This window comes from Cydia splendana, chromosome 17, assembly GCF_910591565.1.
Source record: "Cydia splendana chromosome 17, ilCydSple1.2, whole genome shotgun sequence".
NCBI classification, from domain to species: Eukaryota; Metazoa; Arthropoda; class Insecta; order Lepidoptera; family Tortricidae; genus Cydia; species Cydia splendana.
The window spans coordinates 8,949,823-8,970,499 of NC_085976.1; the positions used below are offsets into that span (position 1 = coordinate 8,949,823).

The 20,677-nt window shown below is 36.0% G+C and overlaps 1 protein-coding gene across 2 annotated transcripts in view; it reads left to right on the plus strand.

Annotated features, from left to right (window-relative positions):
* Positions 1-596: 596 nt before the first annotated feature.
* The window catches only part of LOC134798687 (furin-like protease 1), a 370,044-nt gene continuing 349,963 nt past the window's right edge, over positions 597-20,677 (plus strand). The window contains exons 1-2 of one of the 2 annotated variants that reach the window (XM_063771058.1): positions 597-810; positions 14,034-14,238. In XM_063771058.1, the coding sequence (XP_063627128.1) occupies positions 14,098-14,238 (141 nt within the window). In that variant the 5' untranslated portion in view covers positions 597-810; positions 14,034-14,097. The remainder of the gene's footprint in view (positions 811-14,033; positions 14,239-20,677) is intronic. The other variant, XM_063771059.1, reaches the window with a different exon arrangement.

Genomic DNA, 20,677 nt, shown 5'->3' on the forward strand with positions numbered 1-20,677 from the left:
TTTTCTTCATTAACTGGGTTGACCTTTACGGATAGTCGTTGTTTTTTGTAGCCAGGTAACTAAGTTCCCTGATTGTGATTACTTGATTAGGCTAATTTTAGTAATTTTGGCTCGTTAAGACGTCGGTAGTCGGTACACTCGGTAGTAAATTCTAGAACTGGAGGCTTATTCGAACTTTCAAAATGTTAACTTGATTCCATATGGATTTGCCTTTGATAAATTTGACTCTTAAAACCTGCAGGGGTATTATGGATGGTTTTATTTATGGCGGGATAGTAAGTGACGGACCGGACACCGGTTTATCACGCTGTCACGTAGACGACAAGAACGACCATTATATCCCTACTGACCTGATAAGCAGACCCGATGGCGGGGAAAATTTCGGAACCTGACGAGCAAACAGTTTTGGAACTTCTCTTTCTTGACAAACTTACTTTATCGGTCAAACCTACTAAAATATTGGATTTATTAAACATTTAAACTTAGAACAAGAGGATCAGTGTAATAATTAAGCTTTGGTGCTATTATACAATGTTTTCTCATTGTTACAAAGATTTTTTCTATCCCACAAAAAATAAAAAGTAAACTAGAAAAATATCGGAAATCGCGACTTTTCGAGGTAAATGGCAACACCGCGCCGTCTCGCCGAACCAATCGCGGTGAGCGACCGAGATCACAAGCCAGTCAGCATCACGTGTCGTGCGCGGCGGTCGTGTCGCTCCTGCTCGCAGCCCAATTCACGCGTCGCTTGACAGTTGTGCAAAATAATAAACCACAGTGACAGTGTATAGTGGAAAGCTCTATTTTAACGTGAGGATTTACCCATTTTTAAGGAGGAGGAGTGCGATTTTAGCGAGAGATGCGAGAGGTTAACGCTCTGCGCTCTCACCGACTATTGTCTAAGTGCCACGGAATCTTGGTCCTTCCCATCGAATTCCATAGCCCATCCGCTAGCGAAATCGTAACAAACATTATGTTTACATAGCTACGAAACACAGATAAGATTGGCTTTTAAAAACGTAAACGTCATTTCGGTAAGTGTTGTTTTTACGAGCAGAATTGCACTAAACATAACCGTAAACGCAAAACGTTTGTCTGATCTGATCTACTTTGGGGTTATTTTAAAAGACTGCAATTTTTAACTGGGTTACGAGGGCGTGTTCCGACCACCATTTAATATAATAAATGGTTTATTAAATGAACACTTAAGACACGCGACCTTATCAGGCTGTTATCAATCGTTTATAAATAAACAAGTTTTCTTAATAGTATATTATCTCTAGTTAATTGTATTCTGTGATTTGTTTTACATAATTCTGTTTCACTCACTGTGTTTACTAATAAATGACAGTAAATTTTATAAAATATCGTAATTTAGGTTAGTCTGCAAAATGCATGCATTGTTATTTTATTAGTATTTAGTATTTTTATTAAGAATGCAAAGTTGATGTAAACATGCATGTATCATGAAACCTATCTACTATAATCTTGAGATATAGGTACCTATAGATATAGATATAGTACCTAGGTATACAGTTAGATAGATAATAATTAAGTTCAATGTACCTTCACGGACGTGTTATTGACACTATTGATATTGACGGTTGTATCATAAGAAACCTTGATTTATTTATGAAACAATTACAAAAAAAGTACCTACACAAAGTTGCCATTATTGATAAAAAAAATATTTAAAAAATTACTTTTTTCTTAATATCCGAGTGGACTCGGCAAAATTTAGACCTACATATGTGACGTTCCACGGAAAAAGGTACCTTATGAGGGTTTCTAGTTTCGGAGATATGAAATGTTTTGTAAAGAGGTGAAAAAATGCTCAATTTTTTTTTATTGTGTGATCTGAAACCTTAATGCGTAACGTTTGTTTACCTGTTTTTATTTTTGTTATAAGTTAGTTATAAGCCTAGTAATGTCGTCTCAGAGTTTAGTAGAAAAGGTACCTTATGGAAAAAATATTGAAAATTCCCAAAAAAACTAGTCAATACGGGAAAAGAAGTTTGGTAGAGAACTGTATTAGCATTCTGCAAAACTAATTTGATAATTTCAGTTCTTGTCGGGGGGCCTCGCAAATATTATAACCGTACATCGACCGACATCACAAATCCAAGTAGCCTGCTATTATACCAAAGTTACTCTCGTCAAGTGTTTATTAACTAGAATAATCTTCATTTGGTTTGGTCGCATGCAGTAAATCAGCCATTGGTTTGCTGAAAAATGCCAATACCCGACGCATTACCTTATGGAATATCTGAGGTCATTGAACCTCAATGCCGCTTATCTTCAATAGTAACCGAAATATATTATTGATAAGAAATAGACGATTTATACCATCTTAACCCCAAAATATTATTAGTTTATCCTAACTGTTCCATCATCATCATGCCTCATCATGTAACTTAATCACAAGGTACCTTTTCATTACATACAAATTATTGGTCTTTTTTAAGATTATTATGACGAAGAACTAATTAAATTTGGGGCAGTTTAATGTAAATTAATATTTTCTATTCATAAAAGATAAACTGTAATATGATTGATATTTTGTAGTGATGTATTATTAGATTTATTTCCATAAGGTACCTTTTCGTAAATGTATGGAGCAAATACTGTTATTGTTATGTAAGTTTAAAGTGGCATAAGGGGTTAAATATAGTATTTAGTTGGGGTTTTAGGATTTATTTCATTTGAATGACAGAATTTCTTTCATATGTGCTCAGAAAAATTGATTGTGTGTCACATTAAAAGTAAAAATATTCAATTTTGTGATTTTATATGAAAAAGTCAGAAAATTCATTTTCACCTCTAAATCGGTATTGTTTTTTGCTTAAACTGTCTGTCAGTGTCGTTTTCTAATAGATAAAATTTAAATCTTGAGAGCTCATTGCAATCAATCGTGAAAATGAAATAAAACTTTATTTTCAAGAGATTGGCTAGTATACACATAAATCAGTCGATATCAAAACTTTCTATTTGCATTACAGAACAAGTCGCAATATTTTTTTAATCTCACATATATAAGGTATTATTATTTGTAGTCAACTATGTAACTTACTTCAGGAACATAGTTTTTTAGGCGGCTAAACTTAAAACTTCTCTATCGTAAAGTTGCTAATTTCACAACATTATTTTCAAAAAATCATATCTCTGTAACTACGCAACCTAGAAGGTTGATCTTTTGTGTTATCGATAGCTTATTTATTGTAGATTACTGGGGTATGCATAACTCCATACCCGCCATAAGGTACCTTTGACCGTGGGACGTCACATATTTGTAATGTAAGTGTAAGTAGGTAATCAATTAATTACTTATAATATAATAATTGTCAGCAAAAAAATTAATTTCGTAGGGAGATAAGTAGATAACGTTATATTTTATGGACTGACGATAAATGATTTTTACGTGACATTTCCAACAATAGGCCTGATGACAAATTTTGAAAACCCTTTTAATATCGTCGGTACACTTGTATTAGTTCCGAAAAACACTATATTTCAGTTATACTCATAAGATTTAACATAGATAATTGCATTTTATTATAGCTAGTTTAAACTTCGCGCGAAAACGCCTCGCATGCCATTTGTGACGTCATTATTTAGTTGGTGGTAGGGTGGTAGATATTGTTTACATACTTACAGTTACGAATTTCCCTTGAATCCGAATGATATTGTTAATTCAGCACCATATATTACGATTAGGGATGATAAATACATTACAAAAATTTATCACAATAACTCATTTTACACAAAAACTCTCACACGGTTGCAGTTTAAGATGAATTATTTAGATACATGTACATTTTGAGTGAAAATCACCGAACGCCGGTTTTACTTTTTAATTTTTCATTTTTTCTAGTTACGACAGCCAACATGGCAATGATAGTTCCATTCAGCCAAATAATTAAAAATGTTTGTTGTTGAAATATCGTATTATTTAGCATTTTATTTAAGTAATAACAAATAGATATCTACTTTATATCGTGTAATAATATTTTTTGGACGTAATAAATGTTTAGTGGCGAAATAACATTTTTTTTGCACCTTTCGAACTCTTTGGTGCCCACGTATAGATTTCGGTCAATGAGGTTGTCTATGTTGCTCTAAGAAATATGTTATGGATTGATGACGTCACTGTTTGGAACGTTTCTGATTGGCGTTTCAGTAAAAATGGCCGATTGGAGAATTTTGCACTTTTATTTTATTGAATATATTAATAATCCTTCAGTTTATACTGAGATTGGGCCATTTTTTAGAATCATATTAACATATATGTTTCGTTGAAACCATTATTTCCATGATTCTTTGTTACTTGCAACAGGCCTATTACACCTACCTACTTAGATAAGTACAAAAACTTTTTTTTTTAACGATCGAGCTTCACATATCCTTAAAAATGATTAATAACGAATACTTAGGTGAGTACCTGTGTCAAATAAGGACAATGACATTTCGATGTTAATTACTTACATACTTTTAGGTCCCACCAACCTTCCTATCGCCGCGTGTATTGACAACATAGGTATTAGGTCCCAAAAGAAAACTAAGGTCATAAGCTCAGTCATCTAATCCTATAGCATAGCATAATCTAGCTATAAGGTTCGCGTCGAATGACCATCATTCGATGAATTCGGTCCCTAGGACTATGACAGCTCCTTCAAGTCTCTTTTGGAATTGAAGGAATATTTTTTTCTCAAACATGCAATGAAATATTGATGTTATGTTCCTTATAATAGGCTGCGAAGTATGACGTTTCAGGTGCGGCTAGGACAAAAGGTCGTTAATGGAATTTCATACACATCTTGCAGGCCTAGGCCGGCAAAGTCCTCTTTTTTAATTTTCATTTCACAGATATTTGTGACACAGCATCGTGGCATTCATCCATTAAAAAAAATTCGAGGCAGTATTTGCTTTATGGTTCGTAATGACACTCTGCCACTACGCCTATAAAAAAAAAAACAAAAAACAATGTTTGCTATAATTTGCAGTTTTATTTGTATAAAATCAACATGAACTTAATAAATAATACATTCTATAATTTTAAATTATAAATTTAACTACACAAATAAAAACATTTAAAATATTTGATCTAAACGTTAGCGGTAAAAAGGTCTACTCAAACACGCGTAGTTATATTTTTTAAATTGTTATGGAGGTAAAGTTGAAAAATATTCATTCTGTTTTATGGGATTTATGGTGCGTTGTTGATTTTTTGACTTTAATATGAGTTCCGACGAAATAATGAAATTAATATTAATTGTAATCGTAGGCGTTGGAATTGGCAGCGTAAGCAGAATTGATTTTAATAACTTGCTGCCTCTGCCGCCAAGTCAAAGACGAAGTATGTATATGGTTGCTTATGGCAATTTTATTATTTGAGAAACTAAGAAAAATGGCTTACAGTTTATTAGAAACAGTTTTGTGGCATATTTTAAATGGATGTAACTACAAATTCGTCAACACTGTGGAAATTATACTTATTTACTCCGTGCATAAAGCAACGATGTATGTGAAACATGATATCAACATGAAAGACTATGTAAACTTATGTGACGAAAACGACAGTCAGACGGATACAAGGCGAAAAAATCAAAGATACATGAAAATATACGGGTAGTAAAAATACACGACTCGTGTAAAACATACGCGTGATAATGATATAGGTACGTGTTGGTTATATTTTGGGTGTACTTTACTTTTAGTTTTTTCTATAAATAAAACTTGGGTTTCGTGGATTTTTTATTTTATTTATTTCATTGCATGTTTGAGAAAAGCACTATACATACCTCGGCGGGAAATGGGTTTGCCCGCGCTCAGACCTATTAAATGATACATTTCTATATAAGTCAATGTGCAATACTTCCAAAACTGTCTACAAACATTTTATGTGACAGCTACTTCACATAACCTACTATAAACGCGCAATATTCGTAAATGCATTCTTACAAAAAGATACTGAGAAGGTCGATGAAATTCTTAAAGAGAAAATTATACGAGTGAAAATTTTCATTTTTGTGTTTTTATTCTTACCTTTTACGCAAAGGCGTCTGTAATTTATCCACCTATAAGTATTTACAATTTGATACTTAGAGTATGATCACCCTTCCTGTGGGATGATAATTATAAAATAGTTTAACAAAATATTGAATTTAACTACACTGTACCTACAGGTTTATAACGAGAAAACATCATTAGCTACGTATTTCAATGATACAATTAATTAAATAGGTATAGGTGTTTAAGACTCAAAGCTGGCTACCAGAATTCCAAATAATGCCAGCGGTTTCAAATGTTTCGGTGGCCAGATGTTAATTAACGTTGCGATGTATATTGCTCGCAAATAGTTTGTTTGTGTCTGCGTGTTGGTTATTGTGTAGGCACAAAATACAAACTATGACATCAAGTCGCCGACAAATTGACTTGCTGTTCACTTTGTAACTGTTACCAAGTCATTAGGAAACTAGGCTATTACCTACCAGCGGGCGTTGGTAAACAAATAATCGATAGCGCAGCACTTATTCATTTTATCGCCACATTTACACTAGTTTAGTAATTGTCATTGGAACTAATTTTAAAGCAATTGCCTGCACACTTACAAGTGAAAAGTACTTAGTTGTGTACATTATTGGATATTTGTGATAATAAAGATGATTAGTTAGAAATGATGAGGTCCGTTGTCATATCACTTCACTGACTGTTGACGCCACTTGACAAGCGACAAGATAGTTATTAACGTAAGTCGATAACAGAGGGCCTACCGCCAGCATCGATAAATCGAAAAACGTTATCTGCCTCTTCGTCACTCGAATATGCTAGAGCGATAGAGAGGCAGATAACGATTTTAGATTTTAGGTGGTAGGCTCACTTTTATTATTATAAGCTTTATTTAACTTGCAATGTACCTATGTATGTGTGTAACTATGTTTGTACGGGTCAAATCTTGCAAGTTAAATTTGACCCACTTCCCGGTTTCCGATGAAGCTGAAAATTTGCATGCATATGTAAGTCGGATGACAATGTAATATAGTAGTATACCCTATAATGGACACGGAACCAGTAATGGGACAAAAAAACACAATTCCTCTAAAATAAGTATATAAAAGTAGTTTATAAACACTGGATATATTTTTATCATAAATAAGAGTCCTAGAGCTGATTATGTTTGAATTTTTATAAAATTCGGTTGTTTTTTAAGAAATGTGCGTCAACCCAAAAGTTGTCGTGCCACTGAAAAAAAATATCACTAAAAATTCTTAACAACTTCGCTAAGAGAGGTGAGTTAATTTATTAAATTTTAATTAATTAATACTTGATGAAAACTAGAATGTGTTTTGTTAATTGCATTTACCATGAGATAAGGTATACAACACACTATGTTGTGACTCCACAGATGTAAAAAAATAGTGGTATTTGGCCCAATCCCATTATAGGAGCTGTAAAACTGCATACCTCCTATGATGGGACAATTGACATAATTATGCTTGACATGCCATAATTTCATGTTTTAAACAATACAGAAGTAAAATGTAGTTACGAAATATGTCAACCAGGAAGTATTCTCGGACTTAGGATAAATTAATATCGTTTTTCCAAACTTTTATTTAACTTGCCTTGTTAGTTAGTGTGGGTCAAATCTTGGTAGCTGAATTTGACCCACTTTTCGATTTCCGATTCAGTTGAAATTTTGTGTAAGTACGTAATTAAGTATGCAATTCGGATGATAATGCAATATTATGATAACATGGACTTGATCTGATGATGGAGACAGGAGGTGGCCATGGGAACTTTATCGCAATAAACCCTAACTAATTGTGTTTGGGTATATTCGAATTGTCTCGATGAATCTAATACAATAATAATTGGCTGTGGAAAGAAAAATACATTCAGCGATAAATGCTTATACCAAAAATTTATTTTTTTGCCATAACTTATTCCCCATTTCAATATTTTATACTGATAGAGCAATGTCCATTATAGGGGGCCCATTACTGGATCCACGTCCATTACCGGGGGCCCATTACTGGAGCTTTGGTGTCCATGACTGGAGAAAAAAAGCATAGTTTTAATTTGTTAATTATGTGGAAACTCATTGCAGTATCTTTGATACAACACGCCTAAAGCATGAAAGGCGGATAGGACTTTCATCTTTTAACACGCTAAGCGGAATACCATTTACATGTACAAGGGACATATCATAAATACTCCAAATTTCCTCTTAAATGTCCCATGACTGGTGCTGTTACTATATGATGGTACTGTTGGTGTTGAAGAAAAGTACAGTGAGCGATAGAAACTTGTACCAAAAATGATTTTTTTGCCACATACTTATATGTAGATGCTTATACATACTTCTATTAGTCACTTGCGCTAACAGTTCCATTCATACGAAGCACAAACATCTAAGTTTACGTATTTGCTAGACAGAAAGTAAGTATGTAGGTACATAACATTAGTCACTAAGCTTATGTAAACCCAGCATTAGTAAACATACAATTTGAAATATAAATTTAAGCGACGCGAATAAACTTTTCCTGGGGACTTCCCAACGATATTAACGTTACCTACCTAATGTAAATATGCGATTTGCATTTATTGAAGTCATATAAAAATGTAAAATTTGTAAATATAGGTGAGTACCGATATCTTTCTGTACCACAATGGAAGGGAAAGTAGAAGGAAGCAAGAAAGATGGAGGCTAGGAATTGGCCAAGTAAATGTCCATCGAATCAGAAAACCCACGAAAGAGATAAGAGGAGATAACCTACAGAAGCCAAGGTAAAGGTTTCTTAAAAAGATAACGGTTTTTTCCTTTACGTATAAATAAGATGTCTACATACCTAAACGTATGAGTATGACAGTCTTTTCCGCTCGGCGAGACTAATTGAAATAAAAATAATTATATGATGCAAAAAATGCCGCGCAAAAAGTAGTCCTAACAACTCTTTAGCTGACCAATTGTAGACCTTCTGTCGTTGCAGTAAAGCTTATGACTGTTCAATTAACAGTGTCGTCGATGGTGTCCGTAAAACATTAATAGAAAACACAGTTTATTACCTCTTGGATCCAATGAATCACTATCCACTGTAAAATCTTACTCTTCTAAAAAATATCGATAAATTTAATATTCTGAGGTAATCCCTAGTTAAATCCCTAAAAAATATGTCAATAAATAATCGCTAACGTTTAGTAAGTAATCTCTTTATTTTACTGTGTTGTAGAAACGTACTTTTTAATTACATTGCATTTCACTTGGCGTTGTTTTCTACTGTCACAGTCATGTGACTTGCATGAGCTACATAGTCATTTAAATTATTCACATTATCACCTTACTCCGACGGCGTAAGGTGAAAACGAGTGTACATATTTTATGATTTCTCGACTGAACTTAACTGCACGCGGTACCAGAACTTATCGCAACTTCTTTGCATATATCTAAACGCAAAGTGCAAACTATCTGTGGGGCTCTTTCGAGCCAACATTTTATGTACAAAGTACGAGTATTTAGTTACTTACCCATAAATACTAGTTATAGATAAATTTTGTAGTAGGTAAACCGTTCTTTAAGAGCGAGAAATACAACTAAGTACTAATTTTAGGTATAGGTATGAATTGTAAACCATATTGACGTATTTCTTGGTAATTACCTAGGTATAAAACGAGTCGATGATTTTCCTGTTAACTTGATAAAATTATCGATATCGTTTTTGGAATGCAACAACAACCATTTAGTTGGCAGAGGAGTTGGAACACTTCACTCTAACTCAAAATTTGCACTTTAAAACTTGATGTTTAACACAAAGCCAGTAGGTACTTATGTAATAAAATAACTGGAACGCGCCATCCTCCGCTAATCTTGGCACACAGAAGGCATACAAACTGCTAAACTTCAAGACGAATCGCGCAAAATGATTTGCATATTATTTAGCCAGAAAAAGGCCTTCACAATAGATGCCTTTGAAAACATCTTCACTGTAAAGACTCGAGTCCTTCGAGTCCTCAGCTTTAAGACTTGGTTGTGTAAACTGTGTTTTTCAGACTCATATAGGTAATTAAGTCGAAACTCAAAGTTTGTTTCAACTTGTTAGAGACCCAAGTTTTTTTGTAGAGTCAATTTTAAGAGAACTCTCTTTAAAAAAAATCTAAATGATTTATGTAAAATTCATGGGATAGGTACGTACACCATACAATAATGATTCTTTTCTTTACTGCTACTAGTATTTAGGATAGAACCTAAAAAAAATGTTGACGGGGCCTTATATTCCTAGGCTCGAGACTCTGAGTTTCGCTTAAAAAGACTCAATAGACGACTTGATTCGGGACTTTAATGATTTGGAAATTCTTTTAGCGCAGTTTCGTGAAAACGAGTCGGTTTCTTCAAATTTAGACTCATAAGACTCGAGTTCCTACCAACACTCGTTGTGAGACTTGTGAGTCACCGATGCCTTTGAAAGCACCATCTTCACTGTTAGCTGACGTTTGTTGAACCTTATTCGTATAGATATAAGGCCCACCGGTGGTCAGTTAAGAGTAAGGTTGTGAGTGGCGCATCGATGGATGTGATTAATAGTACTGGAGTTGCCAAGTGGTGTTCGCAGCCCTCTGTGAATACTTGACCCAATTATTTAGACTGTTGTCGATATTGGCAAGCTCGCGAAATATTTGCTGATTTTTCTAGGTCACAGTCGATCGATGGGGAACTTAGATGCATTTTGCATTGGAATTAGGTCAATTAGCGGGACGGGGTCGATAAAAAAATGTGTCGTTTTTTGGAGAACGGAAGTCACTAGTGACGTTTGTTGTACGACGTAATGCCTAATCACAATTGCAATGTTGTTTATAACTACTTTAATCACGGCTTAGTAATGTAATGTTATTATAACCAAATGGTAATAAATCAGCGAAATTATTGACGTTATCGGGATTTAAAGCATCATTTCGTTATTTGACATTTATTGCCACGATATTTAAGAGGTAATATTATGTACATACATTACATGTAAGGGGTCATCCATTAATTACGTCACACGAATTTCTAGGTTTTTTTACCCCTCCCCCCTCCTTGTCACACTTGGTCACATTTGGCAAACCCCTCCCCCCTGGTGTGACGTCACATTTCTTCAACGAAATCGGCAACCATTTATTTAATATTTTATCAAAATATTTTTGACAAAATAAATATTAGTAATTTTATAACCCAAAACTGATTAAGAAATAAAATTAAACGAATAAAAAGGATTATCGTTTGAAAACCTTGTTATTTAAATGATAATTAGCGTATAAAATAATTTAAATACATTTTCGGTTACTGATGAAGTTAAAGTGACGTCACAAAGTTTATGACTCCCCCCTCCCCCTTGTCACAACATGTCACATTTTCTTGACCCCTCCCTCCCCCTAAACGTGTGATGTAATTAATGGATGGCCCCTAATAGTGTTCCGTAGTTTTCATATTAAACACATAAGCATTTGTCAAAATAGGTATGGAGGAGTGCATTATAACACGTCAACATCAATAGTGATAATATAAAAAAGTATGAAGCTAAAAAAGTTTAATTAAAATAATTTGAAACGTTTTGTCAAAACCAGTAGCAAATATTGCCGCTGGTTTCCAAGCTTTTTCGTGGAGGAAAAATACGTTTAATTATCTTAATCTTTAAGACGTGAAATGAAAACGTAGCTTTCCATTATTCAAGTACAAGGCATTTTAAATATAAAAGCTACTCTTGGCAGTAGACATTTTGCCGAGTCGACAAATTAGAGTGTCCAAATTAGGGTATCGCGCGATTTTAAGACATGTTCAGGGGAATCCATCATTATAAAGTTAATAAAATAAATTAAGGATTTTCTTTGAGATGTGAAAACGAGGTAACCTAAACAAGTTATCGTTAAGAAGGCATATCAGATGTTGGGTTTTGTGGTACGGACAACCAAGCCCTTCAACAAAAGCTTAGCTTAATGTTCCTCTTTAACTCCCTAGTGCGGTCCGTTCTCGAGTATGCCTCAGTAGCTTGGAATCCGTTTTACAAAACCTATTCAGATAAAATTGAGATGGTACAAAAAAAGTTCCTACGCTACTTAAACTACAAGATGAGGTCACCCCGTTGTTCTTACGATCAGCTTTTAAGCAGGTACAGCCAGCTGTCTTTGCAGGATAGACGCTCAATAACTGACGCCGTTATGCTTCGTAATATCTGTTCCAACCAAATCAACTGCCCACAACTTTTAGCGAGTATACAGTTCCGTGCCCCCCGTCAACCAACCAGAAGCAAAAACCTTTTTGCTCTTCCCAAAATAAGGACCAATGCTGGAAAGCGAGCTCCGTTATACAGACTATGTAGCCACCACAATACATTTCTAAATGAAATTGATATATTCTCGTACTCCCGCTCACAGTTCAAGTCTGTTGTTACTAAAATTTATCTCTAAATATTTATTATCATTCTTCTGTCATCCTAGTAATGTAAGCTTTACCTTTTAATTCCCTAACTAAGCATATGTGAGTTCAAAACGATGTACTTTTAACGCACTGTCTTTTGTTTTGTTACCAACAGCAAAGAATTATCGCTTTGCGCATCTGAATATATGTACTATGTGTTCTTAGTGAGATATATCCAAGGAAGCATCTGTATCTATGCATGTGTGTTCAATGACTGTTTCTTGTATGATTGTTTCTGTGTTATCTCCGAAATATATAAATATAAAGTCGATTTTACTGGTATCTAGTGTATCTACAAACGGAAGGCATATATTTTAGATGAAGAAAACTTGCATCTTTGCGCTGATTTTGTAATAGCGCCCTTAACAAAGGAATGCCTTTGAATCGTGGAAAGCCGTAAATCTTATTTGTGTTTCCACAGCGCATTAAAACCCGCAGAATTCACATCAATAATGATCGTAAAATCTTAATTGATGGTTTAAAATGCCCTTATTTCTTCGCGTATTGGCACGGATACGCGCAACGCAACCTTAATCGCATGTTAAGCAAGTCGCCACTGTCACCAGAAGTGCTAAGATGGCCGGCTCTTTATCATTTGTCACCATGCCTGACACGTTCTAACTCGTATGTGAGTGCGAAAGTGACGCATGACATGACAGGTGATAACAGCGCGATCATGATACCGTTGCAGGACTTTTAGGGAGTTGTTAGGGAAGGACCAAGATTTTAGTTTCCTTTCACGCTGACGTTTTTGACCGTTCGTTCTTCATCGTTTTGTACGAGCTCTCATCACGTGATAAACGATAAATAATGCAATCGTCATGTTCTTTTAATAGCGTCAGACGCGACGACAGCTTATCTTGCCGTTATCATGCGATAAGCGCGACTGTGTTGTCTGTCACTTACCGAGCATAGGTGAGCATTAGCCTCACGCAAACTAATATTAAGTGGTATCTTGAATTACGCAAATGTATTACCGCTGAAGATATAACTCGTTAATTAGTTCCCTTGTGGCAAACTTTCGTCAATATTCTTAAAGCGATAGAAATGACCCAGCAAACAACAAAGTTTTATACAATTCTCTGATTTGGAGGTCAAAAACGCGAGTGTGAAAAACCACACGTTTGATTCTCAAGTAATAAATAGGTTCCTGTCGATTGTCAATACGCCTGTCAATTAGTACGTCTACCATCAGTTTTGACATTGACATATACGCTCACGTCTACGTAACTTACTTTCTATGCATCTCGCTCGTACTCGCATATTAGTGCAAGCGAGATGTACAGAAAGTAAATTACGTAGACGTGAACGTTATGTCATTGTCAAAACTGGTGGTAGACGTATAGGAGCGGGTAATTCTCACAGCGTTAAAATAGATGTTCGTAACCTATTCTTTCTTCGTTGAAATTTGTTTTAATGAAAAAAAATTAGCGATAAAGGTATACATAAACTTCAGCAAAAACTGCCTAGTTTAACGGAAAGCAGTTTTAATGCTGTGCGTTTTTTCCCGTCGTTTTTGTGAACCGGCGTTTGACCTTTGACCTGAGATTATCGCACATGTTTGATCTCCCCCCTTTCTTTACAGCTTCAAAACCTTCTATAAACTTAAACTCTGTGTGTGCCATGCTGATAAGTACTAGATAAGTGCTATGTGGTGCGTGCTGGTGCTATCTCTGTGGGTGGTGGGCGCGGCGGCGCACTACACCCCGACCTGGGCGGTGCACGTGCCCGGGGGGGTCACCGCCGCCGACGACGTGGCCAGGGACCATGGCTTCGTCAATCTTGGAGAGGTAAGTGCTTTAACAATAACTTTAATAATTTGACCACCAAAGACGTCAACTGACGCGCGCGGCCACGGTCCAATATCAACCTTCGTGCAATACGACGATGACGCGCCGTACAAGATAGACGTGGCGTTCAAAGGATTTAGTTTGTTTTTGTAATTCTGGCTAGATGACTTAAAAAGTCAACTGACTCAAGGATTCTCATGACGATCTTAAGTGGAGGCCTTACCTAGTTATTTTTGAAGTCGAAATACTTTGAGAGCGTTAAAATATTACCCCATAAAATAAGACCGTATGTAAGATTCGACACCACGCAGCCTTAGTAAGCCAGTTATTTAGGTTCTGTGTGATGGCTTTGATTATGACCCTTACAGTATTTTGCCATTTTGGCTACGGAAGTCTAGAAATGTAAATAAGACAATCGACTCAAGAATTTTTGTGATCTAATTTAGGTTTGCGCTGTAGAGCATACGTACGTAGAGGACGCTTAAACTTTTACCAAAAAATAAGGCCATATGTGAGAATCAACACCACGTAGCCATAATAAACCAGGATGGTTGTTCTTTAGTAAGTGTTGGCTTTAAGCCGCTTGAGAGTAAGAAGATCTGAGAAGATTGTCAGAATAAAAACGATGTGCCTAATTACTAATTACGTTCGCTAAACTTTTATTGTATGGGATGTTATATTTTATCTGCTGAAACTCGTTAGTCAGTATAATTCATCATGCGAGAAGATAGTTTGCGTGTGATGTTTCTAAATAAATTACTCAAATGACAAGAGGCCAGGAAACACCGACAGCGGAAGTGAGTTCCACGATCTAGCCGTGCGGCGCCATCATTGACTGACCATATATAAACCTTAATGCTAAGACATAAGGTTCAGTTATGGTCACTGTCAGTGCGTGTACCTTGATGACTCAGAAGTTGGCAACGTGCTTATAGATAGACAATACAGACATTCGATATGTGAGTTACGAGTCATTCATAGCAAGATGGTGGGTGTAGGACTGTAGGTAGAAATCGGTCAAGCGCGAGTTGGATTGCGTAAATGGGTCAAGATCCTGGTCAACTTTTATTATAATGCTGAAGACAGCGGGAAAAACAACAAATAGAAGGAAACGTCAGACTACTTAGGATTGAAAGCTGCTTGCATTATCAGCAACACTGTTAATAATCTCTTAAATTTATGATGTTTTATAATGATATAATATGAGGCAATTACGTCATGTGTTACGACATTGGTGAGGCTTTAGATATGCAAACTCTATCTTTAATTTGTTTCGCTTTAGAATCGGACCTAATCAGCATAGTATTTGCGATATGGAAAAGTGTGGCAATGTCATCATTAATGTCAATTTTCTATGAGAATATGACGCTTATAATGACAGTCTCTCACTTTGTTATGTTCAAGTCGGTGCAAAGTTACCTTAGATGGACTCCACTTGCAAATTTAATGATGAAAAGGTTTAGAATGTACTTAGTGACAATAAATTGTTAAGCTGCTAAATGCACAGGAAGTGTCGCATGTGCAGTGCAGTGAGGTATTTTAACTGATAACATTTATTTTGTGAATTCCTCTATGCTAGGTGCTTGTACATTTGAGGCTTAACCTTTTGTCCTAACTGATGCCACAATGATACCATAAATAACTCCTATCCTTTCTCGTTCATGTCGCGTTAATATAATGTAAGAATATCCAATTTGCCGATGGTCCCGTAAGTTAGGACAATGGCTAAGTCAAGTGGCGCCTCAAAATATTACCTGCGCATAACTGTTACACTTACAGCGTCATGTCATGGATCAGGCCTTACTGCAAATTATAGAATGGAAAGCTTTGTATGATCTGAGTACCTTGTATTAACTGAACTGTAAGTTCGTCTATATCTAGCGAAGACCTACGACACCTACGTTTGCTTCAGAATTGTGCGCTTAATTAGCGCAAATCATTTAGGGCTCACATAAAGCGTGCAGTCTACAGAAAACATGCGTACCCATTCGCGGCGCATTTGCTAGATCTGGGATATTTAAACGAACATGCGGATACCGCACAATGACAAAATGTCATTACCAAAAGAGAGCTGTCCCTCGTCATAATTTGTCACGTACGGGTCGGGTCGCTATCCTCACTAATTCTCCGATCAGTCTTCATGCAATAAAGTAAGACCCACTTTTTAAAACTTGGTCATTGTCACAACCGTGACCTTGACATCGCCAATCAATCGAAGGAAGTTCAATTTGTTTACTTGAAAAGAATATTTCGCCATTTAAAATGAGGAAGGCTTCTGATGGCGGATGCAAACGTTTGGCTGAATTGCCTCAAATTGTTTCCTTTGGTCGTTGCTCAATCGAAGCTAGTCCGTATTGGCTTGGATACTATTTTTTATGCGTTGATGGTGGCAAATAAGTGTACGTTTCTGATGGTAAGCATTTACCGTAGTTTCAAAAGAACGCAAAGTATCCAAGTATTTCCAAGCGTTTTCGAACCTGGAAAAACGCTATACTTGCCGCAAAACTAAGTGGCGAGTCAGATCATAATGCCATCTATTTCACTCTCGGCTGGTCTTAACAAGGGTAAAGGAGATAGCATTATGATCTCAGTCGCCAGTTGGTATTGCGGCAAGTATAGTCGGAGTGTTAATTATGTATGAATATAGTCACATGACTTTTCAAAGCATCCCAAAACATGTTTGTTTTCGTTTGGCGCCATCTTGGCTAGGCCTCTTGTACACTTTGGAGGACTCTGCTTTATCGAGAAAACTTCAATGAATAACTGAGTTTCTAATTCTGTCAAACTGCGTGACAGAATTAGAAATTCCATGTTGCGCTAAAAAACCAAAGTAGCCGACGAAGCCCTGGCAGCTGCTAAGCTTAAATGGGACTGGGCCGGACACATCAGAAAACTACCCAGTGGACACCAAATAGGTTTAGAGCGGCATCACAGCTGACCTCGAAGGAGATGGCGGCATGACCTTGACATTTTTCGGAAAGATTGGTCTAATAGACAAATCGAAACGCGTATGGAAGAGAGGGAGGCCTTTGCCCAGCAGTGGGACACAATAGGCTAACAAATAAATAAATAATATAAATAATGAATAATTCTGGGTGATGATATAGGTACATACTTTAGAAAACATACGTAATAACAATACGTAATACATAGGTACTTACATATATAATAACCATAACTCGGGCACAAATATTAGCCCCGTTATTCAAATATTGGTATAACCCGGGACCTCCTGCTTCGTAGGCACAGGGTCCAACCGGGCTAGGAGGTCGTTAATCACGTCTGTAATTAATGCTCCTGATAAATAACTATAATTCCTGAAATATTTCTTTATTATATAAAATCAAGCTTGACGACCCCTTGTTTGTCTGAGAAGTGACAAGGTATTTCTCAGAATTTGATTGTAAGAAATATAATATGATATATTATTAGTATTACCCAGTATTGTCGAGTAAACAATGATTACCAACACTATTCGCAATTAGGTATATATTATTTGTATTTACTTCAGTAACTTCGGCCACGTATGCCATTACTTATCGGTTTAATTCCCCTGAGTTGTAAACATGGCATTTTATGTGTCAACACGACATTACAGTACATTCGTTTTATGTGTAAGCGCTTCATATAAGTAACCTCCTAATGACTTGCACACACGGGTAAATTTAAACGAGGCAAATCGCCGTTATATTCATGTATACAACATTGCACTCTACTCCGTTGTAATACGGCGAAAAATGCGTACATATTTTTGATTCCATCGGTTTCCTTCGGTAATTCCTACAGCAATTCGTCTGAGGAAAGTTACGATTTGAATTTGTAATGCGGTTTCCAAGGCGAGGTGAGTGAAGTGGCAGAAAATTTAAGGCAAGAATGGGATAGAAAGTCAAAATGGAGAGAATGAGAGAGAGAGGGATGTACACTTGTTGTTCCAAATCTGTCTTTTCAAACCTAAGTATGTATACTTTTTCGATTGGAAATAAGGAAGGGCTAGAAAATATTATTCGTTATGATGAAAGCTCGTCAAAAATTGTTTGGGAAAGTATGTCCTTAATCTATGCCACAGCGCAGCGGCGGCGTAAGCGGGGCTCCCCAAGGATTATTCGGACCATGTGCGCAAACTGCAAATATAATAATTATTGGTGACATTGACCGCTGGGTTTGATATTGTCGCGTTGCGTTGTGGTGTGTGTTAGAACAAATACTATGTTGGTCTGCCGGGTTTAATCTTGGTACTCTCGTAATGTAACGTGAACGTACTTCAATCTAGCCCCACACGGACTGTATAGTCCAAGTCAAAAATAAATAGGGTTTAATTCAAGTTGGAGAAAATACGTGTACGTGTGATGAAAGACAACGCTCGTACCGTACTACAATGGTCTTTGTTGTCGGCTACGGTTGGCTAGCCAAGCGCAGTTCGTTTGCTCTTACGAGTAAAGTATGTCGTCTGAACGTGCGAGTTTTTCTTAGGGACCTAGGGAGTTTTGCTAAAATTATGTACCTTAATACAATTAAAGTACATACAATTGCCATATCAGATTGATCGAATTTACTATAAGAACAAACAGATTATGTCAAGGCTTAAGAGTGCATGTTCAGATATTTTTAAGTGCCATATTGAAGCGGCCAACCGCTAAGGTGCTCGTATACTCGTATGTTATTTAACATACCGGGTTTGTCAAGGCTTTATTGAGTGTTCAGATATTTTTGAGCACCGTGATATTTACTAAACTCGTCCAAAACTCACGTCGCTATTAGGTATATTAATTTAACCAAATGAAGCAAATAAACTGAAATTGCACCGTAAAACTCACCGTAAGCATGTTTCGTTAAAATTTTACAGTAGGTACAATTTTACAACCAAGCCACTAAACTAAACGTACTAAATATACTAAACTAAATTAATATCAGCCGGTGCCAGCAAACGAGGGGACACCAAAATAGTTGTCCATAAGGAGACGACTTTAAATAAATTAATGTAACTGAAATTTCATGCGTATTTCTGTTCCCCTGGTGCCGTGAGGCTAAAAGTGGATGTGTTGTTACTGTTAGGAATAAGGATTAGCATTTTTAAACTATTTAAGACTACAAATAGAAGGAAATCTTGCAAGGCGCGTTGGGGAAAATCGGATAATATGGAACTTGATGGGATTTTGGTTATAAATTCTCTAAGTACCTAAGTTAATTACTAAGACTTACTAGAGATTATTCTTAAGTACGCAGAACCTATATAATAAGCGTAGTGATAGCTGGTAACAATGGTTTAATTTCATGGCAGTGTGGTCGACTTAAAGTAAAGGAAAGTAACAATTTTGAAGGAGACGGTTAATTAAAGTTCATATGAAGGTTATTAATCTTAATTAATAATTTTAGCTGAATTTTACTTTACACATTGCTTTAACTCTACAACACTGCCATAAAATTAAACCAACCGATAACATGGTTCTGCGAATACAGACATTTAAACTGTTTTAGCTTTGGAATGGTTGTATTGATCTGAAATTAGAGTAAGCGTAATTGAAATACTGAAGACAATTCAAAATTTCAAAGCAGATGTTTGGATTTATACCTTTACGGAATCGACCTGAAGCACCTTAGTCACGCTAAAACTCTTATAGGCCTTAAAGCTTATATATTTAACGTGTTAATAAGTCAAATTCGCGTATCATTACATTGAATAGATGTTCATAATTATGGTCCGGAGTGGCTGAATGCCTCATTTTACTTCGTATTCACTGTGCAATGCCGTATTTAAATGCATGTTTTAAATCCCGCTGGCCTAATTAGCAGAAAATCCGCATGTTTATTAACAGCAGCACTCTTTGACCCTTTATGGACCTTATGTCTTGGAAATAGGGTTCACAATTTGTCAGTTAACAGTATGGACGATGGTACGAAACACTCGCTGTAATGAAGATGTCGAGGCTCAGTTGATTAAAAAAAATGTTTGAAGCTTTGCACCTTATGTCGTTGTCATAAGGAGTTGTTTACATGTTTCTGGGATCCATAGCAAACTAGTTAAGAAGGCCAGCGCTGAATGAATCTTTTCCTCAATCTATTTACGGTTGAACCGCGAATTAGTTTACTCAATTGTGCGTAAGATGTCGCTGTTCCGTGCCGAGCTATCTCTACATCGCGTAAGCATTTGTTTTCCGGAGATTGTACGTAAGGATTTGTTTTTTTTTCATGAGCTTTGTCTGGAGAATTTAGAACAAAACCCGTAATTTCTTACTTCTGTTAGACTGAGACACGATTTGTATTTATAACTAGGTAAGTACCTACTGCCGTGATTATCTGCATTTTTAACCGACTTCAATTTCATAGAAGGAGGAGGTTCTGCATTCGGTTGTGGCTATTCTTTTTTTTTTTTTTTTTCTATGTACGTTCACCGATTACTCCGACATCCGTAGTCCGATTTGAGTAATTCTTTTTTTGTTTG